Source organism: Aspergillus thermomutatus (assembly GCF_002237265.1).
Source record: "Aspergillus thermomutatus strain HMR AF 39 chromosome Unknown NODE_248, whole genome shotgun sequence".
Lineage (NCBI taxonomy): Eukaryota > Fungi > Ascomycota > Eurotiomycetes > Eurotiales > Aspergillaceae > Aspergillus > Aspergillus thermomutatus.
This window is the reverse complement of record NW_020798298.1, coordinates 1-21,358: the sequence shown is the minus strand read 5'-3', so window position 1 is coordinate 21,358 and position 21,358 is coordinate 1. Positions and strand designations below refer to the sequence as shown.

The following is a 21,358-nucleotide window of genomic DNA, read 5'->3' as shown; positions in this document are numbered from 1 at the left end:
CACATGTATATGCCTGACAACAGACAAGCTTTCCAGTCTGGACATCTCGATTGACCTTATCCTTCGGCTTTTTATTTCTTCTCCCACAATGCGTTACATCAATCATTTTAACTGTCCCGTAGACTGGGCGGTCTCCGTCAGGACCAGTCATGACAAGTTCGGGTTCCTTGATCCGAATCGTCCGGAGAAGTCAAACAGCTGTCCCAATTTTGAGATCCTATGCCCTGCCGCGTTGGGGGTTGACTGGAGGACCTCCCTGAGGGGTTCGAAGCAGAATAGATATGACAAGATGGCCGAAGAAGCGGCATACGAGCTATGGCATGAGATTCGGCGGGCGGATATCGACCAGCAGGGGGCCTTGCCCAAAACCATCAAGAAGAGGGATAAACAGTTCGAGGTGATGAATACGGCTATTGACTGTGCTATTAATCTCTATTCATCCTGTGATCCCCAGAAGATAAGAGTGGTCACTAAAGCGATGATGCTCTTGTTCTTACACGACGGTAAGTTCACGGAAACGAAGATATCTTCTAACCTTTGTACTGATAATCTTTACAGATGTCATTGAATACGCCTATTCCAAGGATGTAAGAACGAGGCAGCCGCGATCCTTCAGAAGTGCACGATAGATTCCGGATTCCGATGCTGACTTGTCTGCCAGAGCGATACGATCCTAGAGCAAGAAATAGGCATCCACGGCACAGCCGAGGAGACATTGCGTACCGACCCTGACAAGGGGGCCATCTGGGCGAGATTTGTACGACAGACGCTGGAGATTGATCCTGTCTGGGGCCCTGGCCTCCTGCGAGGCATGATTGCCTGGAGTGCATTTACGAATGAACATCAACATTCGCTCCGGAGTTCCTTCTCTACCCTGTCCGAGTACCTACAGTTTCGAGAGATGGATGTCGGCAATGAGTGACTATTCCCCTTTCTGTTGAATTCCTCATATTTGAGAATGGGCTGACTTCGCAAACTCCAACTCAGGGTGATCATCGCGTGCCTCCGATACAGCTGCGAATTCCAACTGACGCCAAGCGACGTCGACGCCGTGCACGACCTGGAGACGCTGATGGTCAGACATTGTCTTCTAACAAATGACCTGTTTTCCTTCAATAAGGAACAGTGTGAGCGTGTCTCAACGGGAGCGTCAATTGTCAATACCGTCGAGTGCCTGCGAACTTTAATGACGACCTCTGTGAGTGCTGCCAAATCCATGGCGCTGACCCTTCTCTGGGAGGTTGAGCAGAAGATGCATGAAGTCTACGAGCGAGGGTTGCTAGAATGGACCGACTTACAGGCTCTTTATGCCCAACGCGTGATCGAGTTATCCGCAGGTAACTATTTCTTCTCTGCAACTACCTACCGCTACTCCACCGAAGCCATCAAAGTGCATCTTGACTTTGCCTCTAAGGTTGGCGCATCTTTGTAGGTCAGTTCATCTCGTGTCACTTTCTGTTTTTGACTGTTTCATCCTGTGTGTCTGTCTTATTCGTACTGCTGTTTTGTGTCTTACGCCGTTCCTTGGAGATACAACTTCAATGAGAGATAGTAGAGTGCGAGGCCTGCTGTAATAATACATAGTAGACTATTCCCTACGCTGATCTATGATTGCTCTATGTTCATGGCGTTCCTTGGGATAGATATTAACTTGTTTTAGCCATTGCTTAGCTGCACAGGCTTCTTCATACTGGAGGAATGCTGGCATTAGTGGTGAAATGATTGACAACACTGTGTGTTAGCTTAATAACGATCAAGCAAAGTTAAGGAGGTCACATCCTGATACGCTGTTGATTTATTTCAAAGAGAATGCCATAGTGGCTGTCATTCTTAGGAAAACAGATGTGTTCTGAATGAATTTGTTTCATACTGGTTTAAGTCCTGTCATAAAATCAAGAATGAGATAAAAATAGCAAAAGCCAGCCGCTTCCCTATCTGTCTACATCACTAGCCTGTGTCATCTCTCCTGTAAGAGTCATTTTCTCGTTCAAACCCAGACCGCCATCAGCTGGGACGTTAGTTGGGATATATTCCTGGTTGGTTTCCATCGCGTGAACCACCTTTTGGTACTCCTCGTACGCATATGCTTGACAGTCGTGGCTAAGAACCCATCCTGGGCGCGAGCTCTTTAGCAGTTTTGGATCCTTGGCTACGGCATCCCAATCCTGGTTGTACCAGTCATTGTGCATGGCCCAGCTCGCTTCAGAGATTCTTGTAGCGCGAGGTTTTCTACGACAAGAAAACTGGTCAGACGGACAGGTTTCAGAGTTGAAAGTCAGGAAACTTGCCTTATTTGTTCAGCCACCTGTAGAGCCTGACGGACATTACCCTTTCCACTCAGCTCAAGTGCGATCGCCAACACTGCAGCATCCTCAATTGCCTGACTACCACCCTGACCAAAGATGGGCAGGTACGAGTGTGCAGCGTCTCCAATCACAATTGTTCTCCCACCAGCGGAGATCCAGGTCTTCAAACAGTCACGAAGGGCGATTGGATGATGGATCACGCCTAGTGGAGGAATATGCTTCAACAAACCAGCAAAGTCCCTTTGGATTGGCCAGTCGGCGATAATTTGCATCACATCATCGAGACTGCCAGGTGGTCTTCCCAGCTTCTCCATTGCAAGGTCTGACTAGAAGGCCGAGATTTAGTTAGGCGTCACCATCGTAACAAGAGTGATGAAGGATAAAGTAGGAGGGAGGGCCGCACGTTACATATAGCTACCAGAACGATGGTCTGCCCATTCTCGAAAGAGGAGAAGCCAACCTCAAGGCCGCGGCCTTTGAACACCTTTCCTCGATCACATTCATCCATACCATTCAGAATCCATCTTGCAGCTGGATCGTCCTTCAACTCCACTGTAGTGAAAGATGTTCGAAAAACATATTCCTTAGTAGATTTCAAAGGGGGATCTTCATGGAGAATGATCTGTCTACCATTGCTGTTGATCCCATCGCAGCAAATCACACAGTCAGCAGCAAATCGCTCTCCGTTAATAATAACTCCTGCTTCCTCATCGGTCTCCCAGTAATCCGTCACAGCTGCATCCATGCCGACATGCAGGTCGATGCCCAAACTCAGCGCATGCTCATAGAGGGTAGCCGCGAGCATCGATCGTAGCACCCAGTAACCGTCTTCTTTCTTGTAGCCCGTCATATCGGCCGGCATGATGGTTCGGCCTGCTGTGTCGCATATCTCAGTCGCAGGAGATGCGTTCTTCACGCTGGACAGGATTTCGTGAATTGCACCCTCACCCCACTTGGCAATTACGCGGGCGGAATTGGTCGAAATTCCTAGTAGATCTCCGTCTGGGCTTGATTAGATTACTTCGAGGAGGCATTGCAGCTGCAGAGGGACTCTCACGCGTATCTGTGTGCACAGGTATTTTATCAAAGGCCATCACCGCATGACCTTTACGGTGGCATTCGATGGCAGCTGCCAGCCCACCGATTCCCAGACCAACGACAATCACTTTGATCCCGGATGAATTGGGAGGGGCGACTCCATCGGGACCTGTAGAGCACGGGATGGTCATTTTCGGATGCTGATATGGGGAATGGATTTGGAAGCAACGAAAGTGAGGAGTTCGCATGAGAATTCAGGATTTCAACTCCTCAGCAGGGTGATTCAATAATATATAGGGCTTTCGCCATAACCAGGAGGTAGAATGCAAACTCTCCCCCCACACTCTTTCGCCCACGATTTTCAAGTGTCATTTACTTAGACAAAGAATCAAAATCGAAATCAACATTGCCATAAACAAGAGACAAGTCAACACCAATCAAACAGCCCGTCTCTCCTCACAGCTAATGCAGAATTTGGTATGAGCTGAATCCAAATCGCAATGATTGCAATTGCAGGCGTGGTTGTCTATGCTGTGATAGTGCGACAACACCTTGCATCGAGTCTGATATTTGCGTCAGCCGATCTCGACCTTGCCCACCACCGCTACTGCATGCAGGGTAGGGTGGTGTGTCACTTTATACCACATATGCAGATTTTGACCATAGCACTATGATGATGTTGTGTAAATGACTACTGATTTTGGCCATACACAGAAGAAGCAAGTATTATATCATGTATCTATTTTTGCGTATGGTGAACTGACAAATGAGCCTGGAATAAAAAATGATTAGCGAGAGTGCCACTTGCTGCCACACATTCACAATACGGGTTGTCGTGGCTGAAATGAACCGTAACAATAATCTCTCTAAAATGGGAAATTTCCAATTCTCTGCTGTAGTGTCGAAACGATGGCGCTACTTTATTCAAATTTCTCTTCCTGTATGGGAAGAGTGGGATACCACAGACAGCTCACAACAATGGGAATGAAGGGCGACCTGAGACCATCTTATTCAAGCATGAGAAATCTAAGTTACCGCAAATTTCACCGTCAGATGTCAATGGCTGCTACCCTCCACGATCCATTCCTAGCTTCATCTGACGCTCCTTGATTTCCCGCATCAACAAGTCGATATCCTTCTCGGCATTGATCCATTCCCTTTCGATCATCATACGGTGATGAGTGCTCCGAGGCTCGAAGATGACCTTGAATTGCTGCGGAACGGAGATCAACGCCGACGAAGAGGCTCGGTCATCAGGAGCCTTGGAGTCGCCATTTTTAACATTGTAGGCCCATAGGATGCGCGAGAACATTAAGAATAATGAGTTTTTCCCAATGTCTCTACCAGGGCAACCCCGGCGCCCGTATCCAAAGAAACTTTTGAACCCACCGTTCTCAACCTTCTCCAGCCATCTCTCCGGGCGAAACTCCAGGGGTTTGTCGAACCTGCTCTCATCTAGTGACATGGTATACCCGAGGGCGAAAACGGTTGCTCCCTTGGGGATTGTATATCCCAAGCAAGTGTCTTCTTCCATCATTCCATGCGGGAACATGAGGGGACTGATGAGGCGCCAACGTTGGGTTTCGTCGACCACGGCTGACATGTAGGGTAATCTCTCACAGTCCCCGAGCGATGGCAGCCGGTCAGGGCCAACGACACGATCCAGTTCTTCCTGGGCTTTGCGCATGGCTTCGGGGGCAACGATCGCCGCCAGGGTGAATACTTCCATGATGGTAGAGGTGGTTTCGAGCCCGGCATCGATTAATAGACCTAGATCGTAGGCGATCTGGAGTGGACTGACTTGCCGACCTTCAGGGGAGGCGGTAAATTCCTTGGCCCAGTTCCAGGAGGAACTTTGGAGACCCATCTTCATGTGCTTGAGTAATACGCGGGATTCAAACGAGGCTATCTCGTCTCCGATCTTCTTCCAAGGAGCGAGGAATCTGGGAACAATGTGGTCCAAGACGGGGAAAAAGTCCACCAGCCACGGGGAGGCGGTCACCATGGTGAAATTGTGATGTCTCTGCAGCCACTCCTGCAGTTCAGTTTCCTCGCCTGTGATAATGCGCTTCCCATAGACTAGCGAAAAGATGACGCTGGCGTTGAACCGCGTATACAGCTTCTTATAGTCGTTGGAGGACAACATTTCATACAGGGTGTGCTTTGTCTCGAGGTCCTGCACGGAAGAATATGTCTGCGCGGCCCGACGGCTCATCACAGGGCCTTGCATGCGCTGATGAAGTCGGTAGCCCTCATGGTACATTCCGTAGGCATTGTACATCCCCTTTCCCACATGATCTTGAAACATTACCATGCGCGGCCGGTCGCTGGCCGAGCGCTTTTCCAGGACTCTGCACGCAATCTGAGGATCGGAAATAACGACATACACAGACCCAGCCAGGTTGAGGGAGAAGATGGGACCGTATTTGCGACTCCATTCGTCGAATTTCAACCACTGGCGCTTCAAAGGCATCTGGAGAAGGTTGCCGACGAATGGAAGTCGGGGAGGCCCTGGAGGCAGTTTTCGATCACGGTAATGCTCATAGAACAGGCGCAGAACTGTTATCGCGAAACTCACAAGGAGAAACGCAAAGAGATCCATCTTGCTAAATGGCCCAATGAAAATATAATAGTGTGCTTTGGAGCAAAGCCTGAGGAGATTCGTGCTTGCAAGAAGTCGCAGATGCAGAATATACAGACAAGACGAGTGAAGGTCTTTCCTGGATAAAGGGGAGAAGGGGACAGAATCCGAATGAGAGTCGGAAAGGTTCAGCGAGTAGTTTAATTTCAACACAATACAGCAGACAGTTGCACCCTGAGATAGTGTATTGACATAAAGAGATGGTCTATGCAAATTACGTTGATTAACTTTGCTTTCTGAACGTGTGGGATCGCTTTGACGATTTCTGTAGACTTAGCCTGAATGATGATAAAATTAGGACAAAAGGGTACTTATCATCCTTCGAATTGCCTGTTTGGCATCATTTACATGAGCTTCTTGTTGACAATTGGCCGGTTGCTAATTTGCATTTTGACTGATGCATGACTGCACACCCAGACTCGATCTTTTTTTTGACAGGATAAAGATGAAGATAGAGGTAGAGGGAAAGAAACAGAAACAGAAAAAAAAAATAAAATAAAATAAAAAGAGAGAGAGAAGGAAAACCAAAAAGAAAATGGAAATGAAAAAAAGGCCATACGGAAACAACGCAGCTTACCCAGGAGAGGAAAGTAAAGACAATGATTAGAAAGTCAGTCAAAGAGCAATGCACGGATGTGGCCTCAGCTGAAAAGCACGTCATGTCGCCAAGTGGTTGGAATAGTTACCCAGTGGGCCAGTTAAGCAGTTGAGATGACAACCTGCCTGCTGTCTTAGTGCTACGTAGTACAAAGTGTCACGCGCCGTAGCCTGGTCCAAGTGTGCAGGAGGATCGCCTAGTGATGCGAACTAGGTCCCCGCATAGATGAAGTCAAGTCAAATGCATGAGAAATAGGCGTCTGCAGAAGTATGTCACACAATACACTGTCTGGATATTGGATGTAGTTGTAAGTACTAGTAGTAGATCTTTAACCTTTTGGAGAACTATGCATCTAAGTGAATCATCATATTAACTTGTTTGCTGCAGACTAGCAAATAATAAGAATGTTTTTCTCTGAGAATCTATCATATAACTCGGATCATGTAATACAAATACACAAGACAGATCAGGAAAGGTAATGATTGAATACCAAAAGAACAAATATCAAGAGGCCTGGTTATTGGACTGGACCAGGCTGAGTGATTTGTTCAGTACTTTCATGTGATAATCATACACCTTTTGGTGTTAAGTAGCCTGAAAAAATGTATTGGGTCACTGCTCTGTTACTCTGGGAACTTTGTGCTGAATGCGTATATATAAACACTGATGAGGCATGCAAGGTATAACATCAACAGCCAAATCATCACTTTATTAACCATAAACACAGCACCTAAATGTTCAAATATCAAGAAGTCGAGTTCAAAAGTCTAGATGGACTCACCCTCCGTGGCCGTCTTTATCCCGCTGCCAACCGTGGTCCAGCTATTGTTATAACCTCTTCAGTGCGTGGTGCTTGAAGCAACCTCCTTTCCTCAGGTCCACTACTAGGAACTAACTGCAGAATCAGTTCAATCTTGTCAAGGAGATCGCGGTACCGGAAATCGCGGAGATCTTCCAACGCAACGGAATTACCGCTCTGATCTACGACCATCGCAACTATGGCGACAGCGAGGGACTCCCGCGGAACGATGTGGATCCTGAAAAGCAGTGCGAGGACTGCTCAGATGCCCTGAGTTTTCTTGCCAGCCTGCCAATTGTCGATTCCTCTCAAATTGGACTTTGGGGGACTTCCATTAGTGGTCTGGTCTGTCTCAAGGCCGCTGCAATCGACCGACGATTTAGACTGGTCATCGTCGTGTCGCCCTTCCTCACAGAGACGTATGACTCCGCCAAGGTGCACAAGTTTCTACGCCGGTGCATCAGAGATCGTGAGGCTCAGCTCAAAGGAAATGAACCTTTCCGAATTCCGCTGGTCACTGAAACCGGCGCAAATCCGCTCGGGTTCGGTCCTGATTTCGGGGTTGAGGCTTTCCAGACTCTCTCCCTACTGAAGGAAACCATCGCGCCCAATTACGAGAGTGAGATGACTATCCAAACCTGGCCGCGGGTACTCGGCTTCAACCCACTCCCCTTGCTGCAATATCTCAGTCCTACCCCAGCTATGGTGGTAATCCCTGAATTGGATACGATCTCACCCTCGTATCGGCAGAAGGAACTGTTCAATGCTTTGCCAGAGCCCAAGCGGCTGTACAATGCCATTGGAAAGGGACATATCGACGTAGTGATCGGCGATGGCTGTGCAGATGTCATTATGGCGCAAATGAACTTTTTTAAGGAGGTTATGAGCGGGCAATTTAATGTTTAAAAATCCAGATGAAGTTCTGATCCCACATACTGAGAGCTGTCACAGTAGTTCAACGATTGTACGTACTTAGAGCTCATCCTTATGTCACCTATAAGATTACTTTATTGTATGGGCCTGCATAGCATGGGTGCTGGTTGAGGAAGATAGCTACCTAGGTTGAAAACGCGCTGCGCCGGGGATGTGTTCGGTGCTGTAGTTACGCAAACTAGCTAGGGAAGATGCGAGGCAGCCCCACACATCAAAAAGCTGTGTATTGCTTAGAAAAAGAAATCAAAAAGAAAGATTCAAATACAGATACCGCGCACCTCCTAACTGTATTTGAAAATCGGGACAGGAGCTCGAGCCGTCTTGCATTGGTGGCCCAGTACTGGTAGTCATTAGTTAATTTACGCAGGTGATGGGTTCAAAATAACAATGCAACCAGTTGATTGTGATCTACCTGCAGTTAAGTAGCTGGGCACAGGTTCAGCTTCATGCTGTGTCAAAGTATGATCCCTATACAGCATTATGCGGAGATCTCCTCGTCTCGGAGATACTCAGGATAGGCCGCCACAAATCGCATTCATCGCGTGGATTTATAATCGATGGAGTGTCGGTATATTGACATACAGGCATTTTAATCGGGCATATCCTCTTTGTCAGTAATCCTTGATTGTCTTTTTCTGGATCGAGAAATCTTAAAGCAGAACCACCATGGGGGACTATCAGGTAGCGCAGGAAATGCCTCTCGAGCAGTCTATTGCCATCATTGGCATCGCATGTCGCCTTCCTGGGGACTGTAATTCCCCTCATTCCCTGTGGGAAATGTTAAGGAAGGCTAGACGGGCTAGCAATACTGTTCCTTCCTCTCGGTTCAGAAATGACACTTCTCACGATCCATCAGACGAACCGGGTCGTTCACAATCTATCAGCGGCTGCTTTCTCGAGAATGTGAACTTGGTTGAGTTTGACGGGGAATTCTTCGGCATCTCCGCAGAAGAGGCCATGTGTATGGAACCCCAACAACAGCTGCTTCTTGAAGTGGTGTATGAATGTCTGGAGAACGCTGGACTTTCCCTGGCCGCCATTAATGGGCATCGAATGGGTTGCTTCGTCGGCTGCTCCGAAAGTGGTACGTCTCTGCCGCGGTTGTGCCGTGATATAAACAGTCACTGACCAGTCAATCTAAAGATCATGCGGAAAGGCAAGCACAGAACCCAGAAGATTGTCCTCCATTCCAAGCAACGGGTGTCGGTCGTGCGAGTGTGAGCAATCAAATAAGTCGCTTCCTCAACATAACTGGCTCAAGGTAATCCGCTTCAACCCGGCCAGCTTGTTTCGAATTTAGGTCTACTGACCGCCTCCTGCCTTGCTGTATAGCACGACCATCGACGCCGCATGCTCCGGCAGTCTAGCCGCGGTAGAGCTTGCCTGTCGGTATTTAGTATCCAATGACATTAGTGCAGCCATCGTGGCCGGGGCAAATATCATTCTCAAGTACGTGGAAAAGGCCAACATCGATGGAAAAAGGCAGAGAATTTTGACGCTGATGTGCCCATACTAGCCCCGAACGCCTCATGGATTGTAGGCTCCCTTCTTCTCCCCCAAATCCATATCTGACATGCTCCTTAGGCGGGCAATTAGCCCAAGATTATTCGCCCACTGGGCAATTTCTCTCCCGCGGTGCACAGGCAACCAGGTACGACAAAGGGGAGGGTGTCAGTTGCGTGATTCTGAAACGGTTGGACGACGCACTGCGAGAAGGTGATCCAATCCGTGCCATCATCCGGGGCTGGGCTTCGAACAATGACGGACGAAGATCTCCACCAATGTGCCCACGTCCGGATTCTCAGGCTGCCTGTATCCGTGCCGCATATGCGATGGCAAAACTCACTGATTTTGAGACGACCGCTTATATCGAGTGTCACGGAATGGGCACAGCGGTTCGTACCGCGTTTGACCCTGGTGCTCTGTATAATGTATATCACCAGCTAACGTACGTTAGGTTGGAGAATCGTTTGAATTAAAGGGGATCTCCGCGGTATTTGGCCAAACACGGAGCACGAACAATCCGCTCATCGTGGGCTCGGTATGGTCCTCAACCACAGCGAATCATTTGAGATGGTTGAGCTCACACATATCGTAGATAAAAAGTAGCATTGGCGATTCCGAAGCAGCGTCCGGGCTATCGGGTCTGATCAAAATTACGTTATCCATCGAGGAAGGCCTTATTCCAGGCACACCAAGCTGCCCCACCCTGAGCTCTAAAGGTAGGTTGAGCTTCATCCCGAGGCGTTCTCTGGGGCTAATGCAACGACGGCTATCAAGTTAATTATCAAGAACTGAACCTGCGCTCCGTCAAGAGCACAATTCCCTGGCCGAGAGCATCGATCAAGCGAGCAGGTATTAATTCCTTTGGCTATGGTGGAACCAATTGCCACATCATCGTTGAGGAAGCCCAGCAGTTGTTAGATAGACGAGGGACCATTCCCCATCGACGATCGTTTCTATCCACCTCGAGGATGATGTGGATGGATGAAGATGAAGAGGAGGGCCATGCCGCCTCTCAGTCCAGCTCATGCACCTCTCATGTTCTGCTTATCTCTGCCCATAAGCCTTTATCACTACAGTACAACAAAAAAGAGATACTAAGGCATCTGGCCAGCCTGAATGTCCGAGTTGACTTGGGGGACTTAGCTTATACTCTCTCTGATCGACGGAGCCATCATTTCCATCGAGCCTATTCAGTGGTAACTAGTTCCACTCTCCACCAGGCACGATTTGTGGATGGGATGACCTTGGCCCGGGAACCTAGGATTGGCTTCATTTTCACGGGACAGGGAAGCCAATGGTCCCAAATGGGGACTGCACTCATCAAAACATTCCCGGAAGCTGCGAGACGCATCAAGCACCTGGATAACGTGTTGCAAAGTCTGCCGAACTGTCCGACCTGGTCCCTTCTCGGTGAGTCTATGTTTAAAGTTGAACATGAAAGACGTCCAAGGTTGCTGATTGAAATTGCACAGACGAACTGACCAAGACAAGGGACCCAGAAATTCTTCGCCGGCCAGAATTTTCGGAGCCCTTGAGCACGGCCCTCCAGCTCGCTATCCTGGCTGTGATGGAAAACCACAGAGTTCGCCCTCACTGCGTTGTGGGACACTCTTCTGGCGAGATCGCAGCTGCCTATGTGGCTGGATATTTGACCTTAGATGATGCAATCAAGATTGCTTTCTTCCGCGGCCAAGCCGCGCAGGGAGCCTGCGATAGCTTCAAGGAGAAGATGGGTATGATGGCCGTGGAGCTGGATCAGCAAACCATTTCCAAATACTTCATAGGATTGGAGGACAAGGTCCATATCGCTTGTCATAATAGTCCCAGCAATGTTACTCTTGCTGGCATCCTCTCCGCCTTGGAGGAGGTGCAGGCATGTTTACAGCAGGGCAAGCATGCAAGCCGTATGCTACAAGTTGATATCCCTTATCATTCCAAGTTTATCACGGCCACTGCAGAGGCATTTGAGCAGTTCTTCCTTCAAGAGTCGCCTTTGGTGAGAGATTTGGGCTGCAGCGGAGATGTCACAATGCTGTCGACCGTCACTGGCAGGAGATTGGAGGGCCCGGCTTGCAAAGGCACATATTGGAGAGCCAACATGGAGTCACCAGTTTTATTCCGTCACGCAATGGAAGAGATACTCCTTCATGATCAACGCCCCGATGTCCTTGTTGAGATTGGACCAAGTGACACATTGAGAGGTCCAGTCACGCAACTAAAGCACAGTCTCGGCCAGGAAGATGGGCCCCTGAAGGAGGCTGACATACAGTATCTATCGGCTCTTCGTAGGGGCGACATGTCGGCTCGCAACATGTTACACCTATTGGGCAGCCTTTATCTGTCCGGATATCCCATTCAGATGCAAGGGGCCTATCCCCGACTCAGCGAAGAGGCTCCTTCGGTCATTGTGGATCTCCCTAATTACTGCTGGAGTCACACGGCCAAACACTCGTACGAGTGTGTGGCGAGTAAGGACTGGCAGGTTCGCAAGAGTAAACCCGGCCTTGGCGCATCTGAAAATGGGGTCATAGCAAGCAACATCGCCAAACTCACTCAAAGCATGCAGAATAATCTGAAGAAAACATGCGTGCCCGGTGAATACAGTGATCTTCTCAGTGAGCAGCTGAGCAACATGTTGCGGTTGACGAGGCCAATCGACCCAGAAAGGTTGCTCTCCAGCTATGGATTGGATTCTCTGTCCAAAATCCAACTACGCCTTTGGCTGAATACGCAGCTGTCAGTGGATGTATCCACTTTTGACATTATCAATGCCCCTACGTTGGCCTCTTTGCGTGAGATGGTTGCTGAAAAGTTGAGGGGAGTTTGAGAGCCCTCTCCGAGGTTGCTCACATGCACCAGACTGCTGACGGCCATCTTGAAGTGATTCCATCTTGATTCTGTTGGGGGATATTCCGTTTGCTTTGTACAACCAACAACACCAAGGTGGTCTCGCGCTCAAGCTGTACGTAGATTCCCTCTCTTTCCTCCCTCTTTTTCTTTCTTCTTCTTATTCTCTCTTAAGCTGAGTATTCGCATCCAATGCTACCGTATGTATCTTACGAATGAGCTGTGATAGGTAGACTTGTCAAGCCCGGGCCATAATCATTGTGCGTTGAAAGCCGACGTATTGGTTATTATAAGCGATGCACAAACAAAAGACAATTCAATATTCCATGCTGCCTTGAAAGTTGAATCTTATGGGAGGTTCCGCTTCCTGGTACTTTGCAAAGACCGTTTTGTAGACAGTCGTCGGACTCGTTGCAGCACATGCTTACTGCGCCCTCTATACCGTTGCATAGTTTGGAGTCATTGTGGGTAGCGGTGTCTCCATTTGGCCTGTAGCAGGTTGCTGCCCGGGAGGAAGAGAAAAGTTGAGGGATAGTGAGGAGAATCGCGAATAGATGCCTCATGGCGCTTTGAACGATGATAAACAGGAAGACATGGTACACAGATATACCGCAGAAGACCTGAGGAACGCAAAGGACCAAGAAGGATGGGGTTAAGAAGGGGGCAATCAAGCGAAGGGGACGAGGCTGAGAGGCAGGGTCAGAATTAATTAGCACTGCGTTAAGAATAAGTACGCTCACTGAGTCTCTCCACTTCCATAATTTTGACCCTCTTCCTTTCTTAGGCCTGGGAGTACCAGATCTTCTGTGAAACGGCCCCCACGCCTTAGTGCAGGGTCAGGAGCCTCCATTCCGCAGTTCTTACCTAAATAGGGAATGGAATTGACGCTCTAATGTAAGACGGCCTCCACCAGGCTAGTGATCTACCAACAGCTAGCCAATAATAGTGTTCACATGAATCCGTCTAGATCCCCCGCTTTAATTTTATAGATAGAATGTAAGGCTGTCTCTGTGATCATCACAGCTGCGCCACAACAGGCAACAAGGCAGTGTTTAAATGCCCATGCTTCCCCGCGTAGACTCTGTTGTTGGGTCATGTTGAATTTTTCCTGGCTGTACTTCATGTGCTTGCGAGCAGCTTCCTACTACTTCCTGCTACTTCCCCTCCCGAAGGAAATAAACATGAACCAGTCTGCTCACTGATCTTGAAAATCGACAGAAAAGATGCATGATGATCAAGATGACCAGCTTAGGAAGAGCTTGATTGAGACTCCGGCTATGAACTCGGCTACCTCCACGCCGGGTCCCGAGCGTTATTCAGTAGACAATGGCTCTTCCAACAAGCAAGGCGCCGGGAACGACGACAAGCCCAAACCACCGAGACCATCTGTCCCCCTGAAACATTCTGTATACATTGTGTTCTTGACTCTGCTGTACGGAGCCGCAGCATTATATGCTTGGGTCATAATCTGCATCCTCACTTATCACCCCATCGGTGCAAATGGCTATGGACACGGCGAGCTCAACCGCATTCTCAGTGGCCCTCATCTTGGCGCCACCACTGTGCCCGAGTACCTTGACGCATTATTTGCTAAGAGCGAGCGGTATCTGAGGGCGGCGAGAATTGTCCAGTCCTTGGTGTCTGTGCTCACCATCCCCTTGACTTCCGCCGTGTGCTCGCAGGCAGCCGTGGTGTATATCCAGCAGAAGCGAGGGGACAAGCGCCCGACCCTCAGGCAAAGCATGGCCCTGGCGGACAAGGGGTGGACCGACCTTGTGCTCTTGAAAAATCTCGTCTTTGGGGGTTGGAATAAGTACGGGTCCTCGCTACTACTCTTTGCCCTGTTTCTGCATCTCCTAGGTGAGTCCATTGTCTTATTTTTCTGCACCTGATCTACCTGCTCACCTTCTTGTCTTTTCTTTACAGGCGCTGCCATATCTCCGGTACAGCAGATCTTTCTCTCGTTCAAGACGATCAAGCGTCTCGGGTACCCTGTCAGCCTCACCCAAATCACAGACTTCACTGATCTTTTCCCGGACCGCGGACCTGACATTGGGCTGGATGCAACCAAGCTCAGAGCCACTCTGGCATCGACGGTCAATACTGTGGTTCAGCCGAGACTCTGGTCCTCAAGCAATGGCACAGTCTCCCTTGATGATCAGAGCTACCAGACTTATTTGGCATTGCAGACAAAATCCCAAAACACCCTCGCCAATATATCCACTATAACTGATCCATTCTGGGCCGAGCTCCCCACCAGTACCAACACTGGTTTACTACGACAGTTCGCCCCTCGCGTCAACTCGACGGCCATATGGGAGAACAATTCAGCTGCCATACTTCCCGAAGACTGCAACTCATTGTCTGACGCCTTCTATCTCCGCTACGAATATGGACAGGACGATGAGGCTCCATTTCAATACAGCGTTGAAATATGTATGCCGGGAAACATGTCACAATTGCCGTGGAAAAACCAATTGTCTTGACAAGATTTAAGCGAAGAGTTGTATTTCAAGATGAACTTTTCGGGAGGCGGGGGGATGCTTGATTACGTGCCCAGAGCAGGAACATATTGGAGGAAGCTGACACTCCACACCACGACGGGCTACTTCGAGCTTCCCAACTACGCAAATGGCCAAATCCCTGGGCCGTTCATCGAAGAAAGTCCGTTTGACAAGAGCCCGCGAAATTTGACCCCTCGGGATCTAGACAACAATACAGCCTGGACTACGCTCAACGCTACCTTGAATGTGATCAATGCCGGTAATAAAGGTCCACTTCTTTACATCGCCATGGCACTGTTTGGCGAAGGGTCTTTCGCCGATGTGCAACACACAGCCTTAGCGGCATATGCCAACTCTGGCATCAAATACGATGGTTGTATTGGCATCATCCCCTTTATTCCACTTCTTGACGACCCCCACTCCTCCTTTAAGGTGTCCCCCGGTAACCCCTGTCTAACGGGCAGTGCTACTGGTGATCGTGAATATAACAACGATGTGATGCATGCAATTGTTGCAAAGTACTTTTTCCTTTTCTCTGGGGATCCTACCTATGGGCCAACTTCGGAACGAGTACAGAACGCCTTTGCCTCGGCGGCGTTTCTAGCCAATGACATGTTCATGACGAATAACTACCATGAGCAGAGTATCAGCATATCATATGATATGGGTGCCGATGTACAAATCCCGCACATCTCCCGTGTAGGAATTATCTTCGTCACAGTATTATTAGGTCTTGACTTGGCATGTCTTCTGGCATTGTCCCTCTATAGCGCGTGGATTCCTCGATGGACTGGGACCCTCGACTCCTTTGCGATGCTGCGGATCGGGGCCTGTATATCAGAAAAGGTTCCTCTGCTGGCCGCGCGACATGTTCAGCGCATCGAGATTCTTGATGAGACTCCCGGATGGATGGGGAATGCATCTGATGGCAAGATAGGGGAATTATGCTTAGGTGGGAAAGGGCCACTTGAGAAGACGCGACGTTACCGCAGTTATGACACCGATCATGCATCTTAAGATAGCGACAAGGAAACCCTCAGGGCCGATCAGACAAGAGGGCTATTCGGATTCCTTAGCTCCAGGAGAAAGTATGTAGCAGTTATACACTTAAATGTATTCTCACCCTGGCGACACCCGCCTGACTACTGGCCGGAGATAAGCCACACGCCAGTGGTTAGTATGGTGGGCTGCCACATGCGAATCCCAGATGCTTTTTTTTTTTGCCCTAAAGAAATAAGTGTGGAGAATGCTATAGGGTGAAATGATGGTAAATGTTAACACCTACATAGTATAATAAATTTAATTATGTTCCAGTAATAGCAGGGTCCTTAAGGATTCTAAAATTTTAACCCTTTTAATTTTATCTAATTTTATTAATTTATTATTATTATTATAAAGTCAGGATATTATTAGTAGGGATAGGCTGATAATTATTATATTACTATAGAATTATTAGCCTATTAAGTCTAAAACCTTACCTTACTTACTTAAACTATATTATATAGCTCTAGATTTGCTAATACAGCATCAACTCTTAGCTTGACTTCAAAATTAGATTTGCTTGTAAAAGTTTAAGTCCCATCAGAGACTATCCGCATGTTTCCGCCGTTGCCGCAGCCTAGCCCAGTCTGTCCATCAAGCATGGTTTGTGAAGCAGAAAACACTACCGAAAGGGCCGGTCTGTTCAGTGGCATCTGTGGTCAACTTCCTGAAAGATGCAAGTGTGAGAATAGAGACAGGGCAGAGCAAACTTACTACAGTATTAGCATCAGCACAGCATATGCCATGAGGCTGAAATGAGCCTGAATCGCAATTATCAGAGCCAGAGATCTCCCCTAGAGACATAATATAAGTCTTTGGCCAGACTATAATAGCACCCTGATTAATGTATGACTTACGACAACCAAGCCCATACACAAAAAGATAGAGGTTAGGCAGAATTTCCCTATCTGGAACCTCCTCCACGGCGCAGCAGAACTGTCTATTACCAGCTGCACAATATCTTTTGTGCAAGATACTGGCAGATGTCATGCTTGGCATTATGCCTGCAAGTGTCAAAATCGAAACTAGAGCCTTGTAGTGCATCTTTAGGGTGATTGAAAGTATTTCAGATACTTTTACCTTGCGTAGCGATCTTATTGATATGAAACTCCAAGATGCGACCAAGGTTTGCACTGGCTCTAGTTAAATAAGGTGTCAAGGTCTAGATGACATGTATTGTGGTCATAGATTTCGCGCTGCAGTCAATGAAAACAGCTAAGAGAATCACAAATAGTGCCCGAACTTAGTAACTGGAGGTGAAACTGTCCGTGGCTTGGTTTAACAAACACAGATTCTTGGTCCATCTTCGGCATTCGGCAAGTTTATTAAAGTTTTAAGGTTTATTCTAGATTACTGTGGCGACTGTCATTCAGCCGGAAGGGGAAGCAGCTTTATTACAGTACCTGCCTTGATTTGAGCTGGGATGACAGCCAGTTCATAGAACCATTCCAAGGTGGAAACACATTTCATGTGCAACACTGGGTAACTCTGCTCTGCAACTGTGAGAAATGCCCACTATTATCATACAGCAGTTGCCAAGTTATCCAAGGTTTTGCTCTTAATCATGTGCAGCCTCCTGTTTAACTCCTGTTTAACTCCTGTTTAACTCCTGTTTAACTCCTGTTTAACTCCTGTTCAACCTCCTGATAGACAGAGGTCCAGGCGGCAATGGTCAAGTGATACACCAGTCGCACTGAGCTACTAATATTGTACCTCACATCGCAGCTTTCGAAGGCTGGTAATGGTACAAGGGTTAGGTGACTCATATTCTACGTTCTGTTTATGATGCGCAGCTATGAATGCTGATATTGCATCACTGGCCTGGCAGCCAGTCAATTGACTTATACAGCTGTTCTCACAGCTTGGATAATGCTGGTTTTGGCTTAGTGTGCCTTAAAAGTTAAGTGATGCTGACTGATAAGCTGCCATGCTTTAGAACCAATCATTACTGTATCCTCTTAATAACTAAGCTGATGTGTTAAGGCAATATAATGTTAGTGTTGCGAGCAAGGCCCGCAATATGCTCATGCCGCCTAGCAGGTACTTGCTGTTAGAGCAACATTTGAGCCAGTAAAGGTTTATATATGGAAGCTGGGCATAGGCTGCGGCAACATCCATGATGTATCCAAATCCGCATATCCAAATCCGCATATCCGTGGATATGGATGTAATCTAATATCTACATATCCGCAACAATATGATATGGATAGTAAATGATATCCACAGTGTGGATTTGGATATTTTACGGATAGGCAAACAATATAAACATGGCTAAATCTATTACTACATAATTTATGCATGTTTTATTTGTAATTTATCATTCTAGGGGTGTATAGAAAAGTCACCTTTCAGAATCTAAGTATTAAGGTATAGAGTCGTAGTATAGACTATAGGACAAATTGCAGAAAAGGAGATACTACTTGAAAGTCTTCTATTAGGCTATATAACTATGGTTTGATAATTTCATAATCCTCAAACCCTCTTGGAGCCTTCTGAGATCTCTTAGATCCGCGCGTCAGTATGTCATTCTGGGGTAAGGGATGTTTAGTCTTGTCATCTAACTCATGACACTGCTCTACTAACTGTCCTTCTCTTTGGCCCCCTTCCCTAGTTCCTGTACATTGTTGCTTACTCAGTTGATCTTGTGTTTCAGTCTGAATATCACTAGCATCATCTTCTTTATCATTACTAACAGGCTCAAAATCCGCCTGTAGCTGAAGAGGAGCTCTTTCCTCCTCTATAGCAGCAACCTCACTAGCTGGAAGATACTCTTCCATTAGTTCTAGCTACTCTTATTCAAGCTTAAACTTTAATGTACACATCCACATCATTAAGTCTTTGATTGTGCAAGATTTAAGATGGCCGCAGCAATAGTGACAGATATCATGAGCAGAGTTAAAAAGACGTTTGACACCAGCCCTACTAGCTGGGATGGCAAGAACATCCTGAGCAAGTCTAGATAGTGCTGGGAACTCGTGCTCATGCTCTTTCCAGAAGGCCCTTGGTGATATATTAACTGTGCCTGTTATCTAACATCAGTAATAAGTCATGGAGTTATTAATCACTACTAACCACTCTCAAGATATTTTGTAAGCTCGTCATTATCCCTGTTTAATCAAGAGCAGTGAGATCTGATTCCCTGCTGTAAGGCCCTGCTTGAAACTAGCATTTCAATCTGAGATAGGTTTCCAGATGATAATTGAGTGCTTGATGGTGTTGGTAGATTAGCAAGCTGCTTGGTGTACTGCTCAAGATAGTTGATAAGACTCTTATAATACCGTTCACGCCAGCCACCCTCCCACTCTCTTGTGGAAAAGAATTGAAGCTTATTTAAAGGGGTAATAATTATGCTAATTACAAAGATATCACTATGCATCTTATCAGTCTCTTCATAATAGAATAAGAGCTTGGCCTTTGCTGCTTCGAGTGCATGGAGCATTGTCTTTTTCTAAGAAACCCTTTTGCATTAAAGTTAGCGTATGAACTTCTCAAGATAGTCAAAGAGATTGTTATAGATACCAAGGATAAGATGAATGGTGACCTCCTTCGTTGTAGAGAGCGCAGTGGTGTAATCAAAGAAAGGTTGGGTAATCCAGAGCAGATACTTAATTTGGCGCCATTCTTCCTTATTAAGCTTAAACTAGAGATATTGATGCATTGTACAGTATTCATCAAAGACAGACTGTAGTTGCTTAGCTCGGCGAAGCATCAAGTAGGTGGAATTCCAGTGAGTACGGACATCCTGGCAGGGAATAAGCTTTGGCTCTGTAGTTTGAAGACTCAGAAATGCCTCCTGGACTTGCATTGATAAAGGTAGTAAGTCTTTGAACCTTTCTTATTATTAGTAAAATAAGAGTTTTATATAATAGTATCATACCTTATTTAGTGTATCCATAATTCCACTTAAATCACTCTTTTTCTGGAGAGATTGCATACTTTGATTGGACTATTCCCTTTCTATAGAATTATTGACTGGGTTCACTTTCATCTTTCTAAGCAGTTGATTTAAACTAAGCTGAATAACATGGGCGATGCATGGGATTCAGATAATTATAGCATTACTACCAAGATCCTATGACTGGATTAACTCCTGCAATCTCACTATCATAGTATTGTTGTTTGATGCATTATTAGTAGTAATTAATAATATGTAGTTAGTGATCTTATGCTCTTAGAGGACTTCTAAGATAACTGAGCTTAGATTGCTTCCATTATGCGTACTATAAAGAGGTTTAAACCTAAGAAGAATCTCATAATAGTTCCATTCTTGGTCAATAAAGTAGCTAGTGATTGCTATGAATGCCTAGTTAAAAGGTGATATCCAGCAGTCAAGTGTAATTAAAAGCTTCTTATTTAGTGGAAGCTTCTGGAGTAGAGTTGCTTGTTTTTCTTTAATATTTTTCTCTAGATATTGTTGAAGGGTCCTGCTAGAGGGGAGTTTTAGCTTTAATAGTGCAAGTCGTATAATATCAATAAACTCATCAAGCTCGCGACACTCACTAAATTAAAAGGGAAGACGCCCAACAGCAACCATATTAAGTAGCTTCTCTATGAAAAGCTCTTGACTATATAGCCTTTGAGGAGAATGCTAAGGCTAAATAAGGGTAATGTGAGCATACTTGATAAACTATACCAGGGCCTTATACTAACTGAGTCTTGGATAAGCTGGTCTATACCCTTCTGCTGTTTAGGCACAGTATGCTGACAGGCAGCTCCTTTAAGGTGCGCTTTCATTGGAGATAACCCTGCTTAGTGATGACCTAGGTGAACAAGAACATTGCAGCAGTGTCTATATATAACCTTAGGCTGGCCAGTTTTTTCATCTGCAACCTGATGAAATTACTCCCAATATAATGAGCTCTTTTTCCCATCCCAGTGGATTGTATCCTGTAACTCTGTTACGGCACCAACACAGCCGCACTAGCCTAAGGCGGATGAGACAGGCAGAATTACGGAATGCGGACATCCAATCACTCTAAGGAACATGCGGGTGACATAACCACGAACAAAGGTGATTAGATACATTCGTGATGACGGCTGATAGGTCAATTCCAGCCTCTCACGTGATATGGTATATTGGTATATGACATAAAGGGTATGTTGGTATAGTAACCATCTACCACTATACCACTCTACCATCTACCA

At 46.8% G+C, this 21,358-nt stretch overlaps 6 protein-coding genes across 6 annotated transcripts; 4 read left to right on the top strand and 2 right to left on the bottom strand.

The window, feature by feature from the left end:
- Positions 1-289: 289 nt before the first annotated feature.
- On the top strand, positions 290-1,432 carry CDV56_103009 (terpene synthase family protein; the record flags this gene model as incomplete). The annotated part of the gene is made up of 4 exons (XM_026756628.1): positions 290-503; positions 559-587; positions 662-918; positions 988-1,432. The coding sequence occupies 4 exons, from the start codon at positions 290-292 to the stop codon at positions 1,430-1,432; spliced, it is 945 nt and encodes a 314-aa protein (XP_026611140.1).
- Positions 1,433-1,931: 499 nt separating this feature from the next.
- CDV56_102749 (FAD-dependent oxidoreductase) lies at positions 1,932-3,535 on the bottom strand (the record flags this gene model as incomplete). The annotated part of the gene is made up of 4 exons (XM_026756368.1): positions 1,932-2,243; positions 2,306-2,632; positions 2,725-3,308; positions 3,364-3,535. The coding sequence occupies 4 exons, from the start codon at positions 3,533-3,535 to the stop codon at positions 1,932-1,934; spliced, it is 1,395 nt and encodes a 464-aa protein (XP_026611139.1).
- An 875-nt stretch (positions 3,536-4,410) lies between these two features.
- CDV56_102442 (cytochrome P450) lies at positions 4,411-5,946 on the bottom strand (the record flags this gene model as incomplete). The annotated part of the gene is made up of 1 exon (XM_026756061.1): positions 4,411-5,946. One exon carries the CDS (start codon positions 5,944-5,946, stop codon positions 4,411-4,413), a length of 1,536 nt encoding a protein of 511 aa, XP_026611138.1.
- A 1,371-nt stretch (positions 5,947-7,317) lies between these two features.
- On the top strand, positions 7,318-8,288 carry CDV56_102129 (alpha/beta hydrolase; the record flags this gene model as incomplete). The annotated part of the gene is made up of 2 exons (XM_026755748.1): positions 7,318-7,425; positions 7,491-8,288. 2 exons carry the CDS (start codon positions 7,318-7,320, stop codon positions 8,286-8,288), a joined length of 906 nt encoding a protein of 301 aa, XP_026611137.1.
- Positions 8,289-8,981: 693 nt separating this feature from the next.
- On the top strand, positions 8,982-12,648 carry CDV56_101535 (type I polyketide synthase; the record flags this gene model as incomplete). Its single annotated transcript, XM_026755154.1, has 9 exons — positions 8,982-9,399; positions 9,448-9,532; positions 9,648-9,764; positions 9,832-9,851; positions 9,900-10,210; positions 10,273-10,356; positions 10,414-10,537; positions 10,596-11,231; positions 11,294-12,648. The coding sequence occupies 9 exons, from the start codon at positions 8,982-8,984 to the stop codon at positions 12,646-12,648; spliced, it is 3,150 nt and encodes a 1,049-aa protein (XP_026611136.1).
- A 1,243-nt stretch (positions 12,649-13,891) lies between these two features.
- CDV56_100990 (uncharacterized protein) lies at positions 13,892-16,189 on the top strand (the record flags this gene model as incomplete). The annotated part of the gene is made up of 3 exons (XM_026754609.1): positions 13,892-14,528; positions 14,595-15,104; positions 15,159-16,189. 3 exons carry the CDS (start codon positions 13,892-13,894, stop codon positions 16,187-16,189), a joined length of 2,178 nt encoding a protein of 725 aa, XP_026611135.1.
- Between the last annotated feature and the right edge of the window lie 5,169 nt (positions 16,190-21,358).